Genomic DNA, 11282 nt, shown 5'->3' with positions numbered 1-11282 from the left:
GACCCACGACAAACCCTGACCAGGATGAAGCAGTTATAGGATACGAAAGAATGAATGTCTGAATACATTTTGGAACGTGTTAGAGTTGAGTTCTAGAGTGATATTTTTACCAGTGCTTTCCAACCATGCAGCACTAACTGGTAGAGAACGCACTTTATGTGCAGAGTCTGGACAGGTCAACTGTGTGAAGAGCAGGAGGAGGAAGAAGAGCAGTGAAGAGGGGAGATAATAGGCAAGATGTGTATTGAAGTATTAAATAATTTTTAAAAAATTAATAAAAATAAAAACAACAAAACACAAACATGAAAATGTGTTTGGGGTTTTGAGAGCTCTCTCAGCCGCTGACGTGCTTCAGTCATAACTCAGGGCAGCTCGCTGAGTCAAAACATGCGTGCACACACACACACACACACACACACACACACAGACACACACACACACACACACACACACATAGACTCATGTGTGCTGTCAGTGCCAGTTCTTACGGATGATGTGTCATTTCTCTTATCTGAGCAAAAATCACAGTCCAGAAAAAAAGGAATCTCCATTTTGTCTCTCTTCTTCACTCTCTCTGTGTCTCTCGGTCTCTCCGTCTCTGTCTCTCTCTCTCTCTCTCTCTCTCTCTCTCCCTCCCTTCTAAGGCCCACTTGTTTTCATTTAAATTATGTGTAGTATATCAAACACAATATCCCCGGGGCAGAAGGTAGAGAGTTTTTGTTCCACGTTGATGACAATCTGTTGTGTCAGAATAAAACATTTTCCTTCATTATTTCTTCCTCTGTAATGTGATGAGTTTGTCTGCCTCGGGATATGTGGGATATTTGACTGTTTCGATCTTTTCCTTCACTTTGTAGGACGGGTAGAGGCCAGTCCGGCCCAGCCTGCGGTTCAGACCCTTGGAGAAGCCGTCCCAGTGGTTTCCTGCCACTCCGATGACATCACCAGGATCCAGGGGGATGTCCTCCGCAGTGCGAGGCTGGTGGGGGTAGATGGCGATCTGATTGTGGGCGTTTTGCCCTCCGAAGTAGTAAATATCATCCAAGGAGTAGAAGAAAGAGGAGGCGTCTGGGTGTAGTGTCTGCATGATCTCGTACGCCACCCTGCAAACCTGAGACCAGAGAGAAGACCGGTTTAAAGCCCTTTCATTAAATGTAGTTGATGAGTTGAGACAAAGTTATATTAATGGAATTAATACTGGTTCTGAGGTAGAACTGGCTCCGCTTCGGATGGAGAGAAAAAACAGAACGAGAGGGAAGAGATGTAGAGGCATAAAACAAACAGCCTCTGCCCATTTTTACAGCTGGGGGTACCACAAAAGTCTTATTCATAATTGATTTTTCAATTCCAACTTAACACTAGATGCACTGCAATTTATTTTGCCCCCCTGAGACCTGGACACACCAAGAGCTGTAAACTGTTGCAATTGACTCTGAGCACTGCAATGACTTCCCTCCCACACCAAAGCCTGTAGCAAAATCTGTCACTTAGCCACAGGGGTCAAATAAACCCCAGCTCGGCGGTTCTAGGGTTAAATGTCTCACTAGTCGAGGTTGATGTTATCTTTCTTATCAAATTTTTTCCCTTCCATCTTAAATATCCTTTTAGGAGGCAGATGTGTGTTTCTACAGTACTGTGCAAAAGTTTTAGGTACCAAAGATTATGAGATTTAAAAAGCTATCTATTCGATAGCAATAAAACCAAATAACATTATTCCAGTGTGATACTCTGTTGATTTAATTTTTTCCAAATTATTTGAGGCTATCATCCATTACCTAGTTTAAGGGGTCAATAAATAATGATTTTATATAATGTGTGCTGTTGATTTAACAAATTCATGCAAATCAAGGAGAATCTGAACGTTGTTCTTCAAACTCACTCTGACCTACTGCTTTAGAGAAAAAAAATGATCTTATATTTCTTATTTATTTTATATTAATATTTTTTGTATTTACTATGATTATATATAACTGTATACAAGAACCACACTCACTGAGAAGGCATTAATGTAAATATATATCATTATCTTAGATGCCTAAGACTTCTTAGTCTTAATTAATTTTAATTTTCATACACAGATGGATGAGTTTATGAGGCTAAACTTGGTGTTATTCACCAGCCTCTTATTTGAAATCCCAGTAAACATTTAGCCGTTGATTCAACGTTGAAATAACGTTATGACTGCCGTCTAATCAACGTTCTCTTAAGGTTGAAAAGGAAAGTTGAAAAGACGTCCAAACACAGGCATTGAAAAGACGACTATTAGACGTATTTTGGACGTCCATTAACGTTATTAATTGGTCCTGAAATAAATTACTTGTATAAAACGCATTTTGGACGTCCACTGACGTTATCAATTGGTCACAACTTAACTAACTTATTAAGATGGATTTTGGACGTCCATTGACGTTTAAAATATGTCCTTGACGGACAGACTACTTTTAGACCTATTTTGAACATCCAGGGACGTTCCTTGTTTACTGGGATTTCTGTTCCACATAAAAAGGTAACCGTGTGATACTGATTTTGACTTTTGAAAAAAGCTAATCTCTGTGTTTAAAACACACAAAGCACGGACTGCTATCACAATGGGAACTCAAGGCAAACACAAACGTGGAAGCAAATGATGAGGTGAATTGTCAGAAAAAAAACCTTAAAGTTCAGGTACATTACTGATCACTAAAGTTACAAACAGTGTAAATGTACCTTTAAAGTTACAGCAGTGGCTTTAAAGTCCAGTTGTGTTCCTTAAAGGTACATTGTATTCTCTTCTACATGAGGAGAGGTGACTATTTGCAATCATTCATTATAGAATTATAGAATTATTATATTCTATTATTATAGAATTGAGATGAAACAAACACAATTATGTGAATGGGTTGGTGAATGATTGGTATAATATGGATATGGAATATGGATGGTATAAATGCTGTAATGATGTGTTTGAGTGAACATTATCAGAGACACATTTATCCTGAATTTACTCTCAGAGGGAGCGCAGTTCTGAAAGCAGTGTGAGGTTTTCTGTACCACACTATCAAGAGACATCAGCAAATTCCAGAGAGAGTGTTCTCTACAGTGTGAGGAAAATGTGGAATCAGTAAACACTTTCTGGTAACGGTTGTTCCGTCAGCTTTAACAGAAAAGTGTGCTAATGCCATTTTATAAACTGGGATTCTGAGAGAACAACGTCATGCCTTTTCTGTGATTTTGAATGCAGGGAATGCACTGGTTTACAGCATTATAAATAGAATCTTTTATTTTTCTAATGGAACTTTTGATGTAAAATCTGTCAAAACTGGCTTTTTTTAAAGCAGCAGCTTTTGATTTCCCACAAAAAGGTGAAAAGTGAGGGGTCCTGTAAAAAATCCTGGATGTTTCCCTCTGAGAACCAGTAATGCAAATGATCCATGAACAGGGTGTGTGTTTACCTGTGAGGAGAATGTGCACACTAAGAAGTCCGTCTGAGACAGAAAGTGGATGTCCAGTATAACCCCCCTGAGAGAGTTCTCTGTGTAACGGTTATGGAGCCCAGCCGACCATGAGATAGAGTTATCACTGATAAACTCATAGTCTGGGTACCTGAGGAACACAAACACACACACAAAATGATGACTTGCTGTATAACTCAAGATCATTTTGATGTAGTGCATAAAATCCACATGAAACCAGTGGCACTGAGCGTGCATTAACGGTGCCAGTATGGGCTTGGTATGGTCTTAGTCACCTGGGAGGCCAGTGTGGATTAACGTATAAAAGTATGATAGGGCTGTAAAGCTGGCTTGGTGAAGGTGGTTCTGGGACATCACCACTGCTAGCACAAGTGGTCAATTGTTCATACAGTGCTTGTATTATCTCCTCTGAAAAGCAGTGGCCATACATTAATAAGACCCTTTAGAGGAGAAGCACATAGACCTGAGGTCGTTTTGCCCAATTCCTAGCCTCAGCGTTGGACTGTGGAGCAGTGCAACTTCACCTCCATAATTCAACAGATCACAGAGGTTCAGTCCAACTTCTGCAAGGGCTCATCTTTTCATGTGGCAACTCACTTGGTTTTGGCCTCCTGCAGCAGTGAGGGGTCATCCGTGGCCAGATAAACTCTCTTCTTGTCCAGTTGGATGCGCTGGGCCATGTACTGGAACTGTTCCTCCACATGGACCATGTACTCTTCGATGGGGTGGAACGCTGCCTCTGTCCCAACTTTATCCGTCCGTCTCACGTGTACACTGCAAATACACACACACACACACAATAGACAATTAAACAACACAGGGTGATCTAGAGCAGCTGCAAATAACTCTAAAAATGTTCACCATGGCAACAGGGGTATAAAACAAGTCAAGCATTCACCTGTGGAGCAGTGGAAGTGGGGTTTGTGATCCAGATATAAGCATCCACCATCAGTACCTGACCTTACTGATGATTATGTGGCTGAATGCCTTCAAATCCTCACAGGAATCTTTCAACATGTAATTCTTTCCTTAACCCTAACATGTCGTCACCTTTAAATGTCACAGGTGTCTTTACAGGGACATGATTTGTCCCCAAAAGGAAGATAATTCCCCACAACGTGGGTTGGAATAAAGGTACTGGTCCCCACAGTGTGATATTCTCTCTTCTACACACTAGGGGAAGGGGCAGGAAACCCCTTATCCTTAACATACCTACTTTGTGCCTAATTTGGGTCCAAAATTTGCCACATGGTGTTCAAAATCATAGCGGACAATATCCATTCAAAAAGTGTGGTCACTTCTCTCCTGAATTCAATTCACTGTTATAGTGCAGTGTATAGTTAGTAATGTAGGGAATAATGAATAGGGAGCCATTTTAGACACAACACGCGAGTCAATTTAATTCCATTCAGTTCAGTTCAATTCAGCATTGTTAGCGGGACTGAATAAGGTCCAGTGTTGCTGAAGCTAGGGTTAGGGTTCAAGAAAATGTTGACCTGCCCATAGCTGGACATTATTAATAGTATTGAGAAAGCAATAACAGCAACAACAGCATCAATAATAAGAATCACATACACACTCTCTCTTCCTCACAGTTTCTTTCTTCACTCATTTCTCTGCCACTCCCTCTCTCCATCTCTCTTTCACTCCAGCCATCCCTGGCCTTCTCAGCATCCACTAATCGATATCCCTCTTCTGTTTCTAACACACACACACACACACACACACGATGTTATACCCTCTACTGAGTCACTAGCTGACTGACTGAGCTCAATGTGTTTGCACCAGACTTGTGTTAACACACACACACACGGAAAAGTCTCTGAGGAGAGCTTCTCCAACACCTACGACAAGTGCTTACTTTCATCTGTTCTTCTCTTTTTCCTTTTAGAAGAACAGAACTAGAGCTGTCTGAAGAGTGCACGAAGAGCCCTGTTAGATCAGTGACACTAACAGCTGGGAAACAGATGCTTTCTTTTCTGTTCTGTTTCTGGCCACCTGCTTAGCAAACGCAGCTTTGTGCAAATTGTCATACCGTCAGTGTCACAACACAATCTTATATCACCTCTTTTTACTCTTTCATTTGGCACTTTGATAATATCATAATTTGATACGTCCTTTTACACCGAGGCAAAACGTGGACCAAGAAACGAATAGAAAGGTTCCAAAATCAAAAGGTGAGGGTGTTTTTAGCTTTGCCACACTAGAGCTTTAGTCCAGACCTGGGTCCTCTTGCTCAGTGGGTTCGGTACGTTTGGTCAAGTGGTGAATGATATTTACACTAATACAGTGCTTTTCAAGACCCACAAAGTGATTTATGTTCTTTAGGACAATGTGCAGCATCCATCTGTTGATGCGATGGCAGCCATTCCACACCAGTTCACTCAGAACACATCAGCGAGAAACACAGGAGACTACAGAGTGTGAGAGAGATAGGGATGTTAGGGGATGTTAGGAGGCCAGGGGAGTGACTGCAGTGGGAGATTTAGCCGGACTTCAGGGAAACACCTGCTGATTCTGTTCCAGGAAATGCCCCAGGGATATTTCACAACTTCAAGGTCAGACCTTGGTTTTCTGTCTCCTCCAACAGACAACACATTTTGATCAGTGTAGAATCCCAATCAGTGCACTGGGAGCTACACAGGCCACAGGGACAGCGCCCCCAGTTGGCAATACCAATACCACGTCCAGCAGTTGTTGTTTTTTTTTTTCTTCTAAATTTAAAAAGCAAGGTCAGAAACTAGAAAATGCAGGACAGGACAGTACAGGGCAGGACAAGACAAGACAAAAGACAGCACAAGACAGGACAGGACAGGATAGGACAGGACATGATACTGCAGGGCAGGACAAGACAAGACAAAAGACAACACAGGACAGGGCAGGACAAGACAAGACAAAAGACAGCACAAGACAGGACAGGACACTGCAGGGCAGGACAAGACAAGACAAAAGACAGCACAGGAGAGGACAGGACACTGCAGGGCAGGACAAGACAAGACAAAAGACAACACAGGACAGGACAGGACACTGCAGGGCAGGACAAGACAAGACAAAAGACAGCACAGGACAGGACAGGACACTGCAGGGCAGGACAAGACAAGACAAAAGACAACACAGGAGAGGACAGGACAGGACACTGCAGGGCAGGACAAGACAAGACAAAAGACAAGACAGGACAGGACAGGACACTTCAGGGCAGGACAAGACAAGACAAAAGACAGGAAAGGACAGGACAGGACACTGCAGGGCAGGACAAGACAAGACAAAAGACAGCACAGGAAAGGACAGGACACTGCAGGGCAGGAAAAGACAAGACAAAAGACAGCACAGGAAAGGACAGGACACTGCAGGGCAGGACAAGACAAGACAAAAGACAGCACAGGAAAGGACAGGACACTGCAGGGCAGGACAAGACAAGACAAAAGACAGGAAAGGACAGGACAGGACACTGCAGGGCAGGACAAGACAAGACAAAAACAGCACAGGAAAGGACAGGACACTGCAGGGCAAGACAAGACAAAAGACAGCACAGGACAGGACAAGACACTGCAGGGCAGGACAAGACAAGACAAAAGACAGCACAGGACAGGACAGGACACTGCAGGGCAGGACAAGACAAGACAAAAGACAACACAGGAGAGGACAGGACACTGCAGGGCAGGACAAGACAAGACAAAAGACAAGACAGGACAGGACAGGACAGGACACTTCAGGGCAGGACAAGACAAGACAAAAGACAGGAAAGGACAGGACAGGACACTGCAGGGCAGGACAAGACAAGACAAAAGACAGCACAGGAAAGGACAGGACACTGCAGGGCAGGACAAGACAAGACAAAAGACAGCACAGGACAGGACACTGCAGGGCAGGACAAGACAAGACAAAAGACAGGAAAGGACAGGACAGGACACTGCAGGGCAGGACAAGACAAGACAAAAACAGCACAGGAAAGGACAGGACACTGCAGGGCAGGACAAGACAAAAGACAGCACAGGACAGGACAAGACACTGCAGGGCAGGACAAGACAAGACAAAAGACAGCACAGGACAGGACAGAGCAAAGTCAGTAACTAATATCAATGTTACAGGACAGGACAGGACAAAAATAAAAGACAGGACAGGCCAAGACAAAGCAAGGTCAGTAGTAAAACTCTATATGACAGGACAGGACAAGACAATACAAAACAAGACAAAGATCAAAACTTACAAAACATGGAACCTGGCTTAACAACTGAGTTTTTGCAAGTCTCCTCAGAAACAGAGGCTGATGTATGTGTCTTTCTGAGTCCCTGAGGAACGTCGGGTGTCTGGGGAAATGTGTGGGCGGAGCCAGGGAAGAGCCAGAGGAGGACTAAATCACTCCCAGATGGAATGCTCCAAATCCAGGCTTTTCAAAAAATGTAAATGTAAGCGTTACCTTCCCACTTCATTCACCATTATGACTCTGATGGTAACTGAACTCACGCTGATGACGGAGATTCATGATTATTTCTAATAACACTGTTTCAGCCGGACACCCCTCCACCCTCTGCAGGTTTAATGACATCTCCTTAAGTAAGTTTATTCAACATTTCCCTAGTTGGACACACAAGTGTGGATTCAGTTATGAAATGTTGATGCAAAAGAGATATTTGATCATGTTGCCATCTCTGATCAGTGCTTTCTGCACAGAAGAATGAAGCACATTTCATTTTAATGCACCGTCAACAATTCAGTTTGTGGATATTCCACACGACAGGTGGAAAAAAAACTGGGCTGACTCCCCAAGCATACAACAAAGTCAATATCTCAGTGTCTTCCACAGGCTGTGGATTTGGTTTCCCACATCCAAAAAATAAAAAAAAATCTCAGTCTGAAGCTGCTCTTTAGAAAGAGGAACTGACACAGTGTGTTAAAACGGACCACCGTACAGGGAACCGAGCGCTGAAGAGGAGCGCATTAATAATGTATTATGAAATGTATAAGTAATGCTTTGCTGTCTACTGAGAGGCAGCTGCATTTCTACACAACTGTTACTGAACATGAACAAAGTACGCCCAGATTAAAATTTCCAGATCAGATCAGCTTTAATATCCTTCACCATTGACCACTGAAGGGGTCAATGAAAGTGAAAAGGAAAATATGGATATGTTATGGAATAATTATAATAATAATAAAAAACACTTTTTCAGTGCATGTGTACACTAATTTGGGGGGCAGCCTGCCGACCCACACACAGAGAAGTATAACAACCTAGTTATATGTTTTTGATCCGCCTGAAAACATTGGATGAAACGAGTTGTTCTCATTTTTTTGCTGCATCTCGCATTGAGTGCGGAGGATTTAGAAATGTCCCGCCTCCTTAGCTGAGTTTCTCTGATCACAACGTTGGACCCGCGTCTATGTGACAAGGTTAAACAGAGCAAAACAAGCACTGAGAAATAAGAGCGCTGAGTAAATACTGAGAAAAAGAGAACAGAGTGAAAACAACTAAAATCCAGAGTTTCTGCTCCTCGCTCCTCAGTTCTGGGCTCTCGTGCTGAAATGAGCTGTGGCTCGTTCTCGTTTAAAGGAACAGGTGCTGAAGCCTGCCGTTCTGAGCAGGGCTTTTTAGACTGTTGAGGGAACTAGTACAGAGACATTATTTCAAAATGTTGAGAATGGAAAAGTTTACAGTTTTTAGAAAAGTATTTGCCCATTTGATTGTGATGTTCCTAAAACGTTGGGACAGGGGCGGTGTTTGCCACTATGCTGCATTACGTCTTCTTTTAACAACACTCTGTAAGTGTTTGAGAACAGAGGAGACAAAGTGTAGTTTTGAAAGTGTAAAGTGAAATATTCCCACTCTTGCTATTTATAGAAGGATCAACATTACAGGGATTTTTCTGACAGGGATTTCCCTTTCAGAATTCACCAGTTGTTTTCAGTGGGTGACAGGTCTGGATCAGTTAAGCTCCTGGATCATTTTATTAAAGAGCCATGCTGTTGTAATCCATGCAGAATTTGAATTGGCTTTGTTGTACCGAAATAAACAAGGCCTTCCCTGAAAAAGACATTGTTTGGACAGTAGCATGTTGCTCCAAAATCAGTATATATTGTTTAGCATTAACGGTGCCACCCATGCCACGTGCACTAGGACCCCTCATACCATCATGGATGCTGGCTTTTGAACTGGGTGCTTACAACAATTTGGATGGTCCCTCTCCTCCTCAGCCCAGAGGATGTAACATTGTCAGAAGAGTTATCTCTACCCTTTGAAAATGAACAGAGAGAGAGTGGGGTGTGGGTGGGGGAGGGGGGGCTAAAAATACAAAAGGAGCTCTGGAAGAGGAGGATGAGTGATGGAAGTTGGAAAGACTAGAAGAAATAAAGGGAGGCAGTGGAGGACGACGTGAATAGATGGAGGATGGAGAGAAAGAGAGAGAGAGAGAGAGAGAGAGAGAGAGAGAGAGAGAGAGACATAAACTACAAGTAGACAGTGCTGAGGCAGCAGTGGCAGTTCCACTGATGAAGGGAGAAGATTGTTGTTTGTGCATTTGGAGGAAAATAATGCATTTGGAGGAGAATTTTTCCACCATCTCACCTCGTAAATCTTATTAAAGTCTTACACCACCCGATCAGTGTCAACCAAATCTCTCCTGTTCATTACCATTTTTATGAATTTCTTGGTGAGCACGGATTAGCGCTGGTCTGATCCACATTAGCATAACTTCAGACGTGCCGAGAGGCGTTAGGGAGTGATGTCAAAGATACACAGGTGGGATCTTTCACATTAACCCTTTAAATGACACCATAATACTAGCTGTCTTGGGGCAGCTACCACAACTCCAGCCCCCTGGACCCTGAGGAACTCTGAAACTCAGAAACCTGAAAGGGATTCTCGGCCCTTAAGCGGCAGGACACACTGCCAAACCCAAACACATCCATCAGTACAGAGATCGGTATGTGAACTAGCCCTGGACCTTCTCACCAACTGATGTGCTACCAACTGATCAAACCTGGTTCGCATCCCACCGCTGGTGACTTGATGGGGTCTGTCAGGATCGTACACCAGGGTTCTAGGGGTTGCGAGGCACCCTCTTGCTTAAGGGCAAGGCATGCCCTGTTCCTCCAGGTCGGTGTTTTTCTCTGGCCTTGATTTGTATTCGTGACGTGAATGTTTTTAATCTGAATTTTTTCTAAATCAGAATATTTCATGTATTAATGTAATTAGTGTAATTATAATTAAAATATATAGGCAGCCCGGTGGTGCAGCAGGTGGTGTCGCAGTCGCACAGCTCCAGGGACTTGGAGGTTGTGGGTTTGAGTCCCGCTCTGGGTGACTGTCTGTGAGGAGTGTGGTGTGTTCTCCCTGTGTCTGTGTGGGTTTCCTCCGGGTGACTGTCTGTGAGGAGTGTGGTGTGTTCTCCCTGTGTCTGCGTGGGTTTCCTCCGGGTGACTGTCTGTGAGGAGTGTGGTATGTTCTCCCTGTGTCTGTGTGCGTTTCTTCCAGGTGACTGTCTGTGAGGAGTGTGGTGTGTTCTCCCAGTGTCTGTGTGGGTTTCCTCCGGGTGACTGTCTGTGAGGAGTGTGGTGTGTTCTCCCAGTGTCTGTGTGCGTTTCTTCCAGGTGACTGTCTGTGAGGAGTGTGGTGTGTTCTCCCAGTGTCTGTGTGGGTTTCCTCCGGGTGACTGTCTGTGAGGAGTGTGGTGTGTTCTCCCCGTGTCCGCATGGGCTTCCTCCGGGTGCTCCAGTTTCTCCCACAGTCCAAAAACACACGTTGGTCGGTGGATTGGTGACTCAAAAGTGTCTGTAGGTGTGATTGTGTGAGTGTGTGTTGCCCTGTGAAGGACTGGTGTCCCCTACAGGGTG

At 43.8% G+C, this 11282-nt stretch overlaps 1 protein-coding gene across 1 annotated transcript in view; it reads right to left on the bottom strand.

Annotated features, from left to right (window-relative positions):
- Positions 1-322: 322 nt before the first annotated feature.
- The window catches only part of fut8b (fucosyltransferase 8b (alpha (1,6) fucosyltransferase)), a 155295-nt gene continuing 144335 nt past the window's right edge, over positions 323-11282 (bottom strand). Inside the window, exons 8-10 of the mRNA XM_066677558.1 lie at positions 4050-4226; positions 3432-3582; positions 323-1111 (exon numbers count right to left, since the gene is read on the bottom strand). Of these exons, the coding sequence (XP_066533655.1) occupies positions 770-1111; positions 3432-3582; positions 4050-4226 (670 nt within the window). The 3' untranslated portion in view covers positions 323-769. The remainder of the gene's footprint in view (positions 1112-3431; positions 3583-4049; positions 4227-11282) is intronic.

This window comes from Hoplias malabaricus, chromosome 7, assembly GCF_029633855.1.
Source record: "Hoplias malabaricus isolate fHopMal1 chromosome 7, fHopMal1.hap1, whole genome shotgun sequence".
Lineage (NCBI taxonomy): Eukaryota > Metazoa > Chordata > Actinopteri > Characiformes > Erythrinidae > Hoplias > Hoplias malabaricus.
Note: the sequence above shows the minus strand (reverse complement) of the source record. Positions and strands in the feature narration are given on the sequence as shown.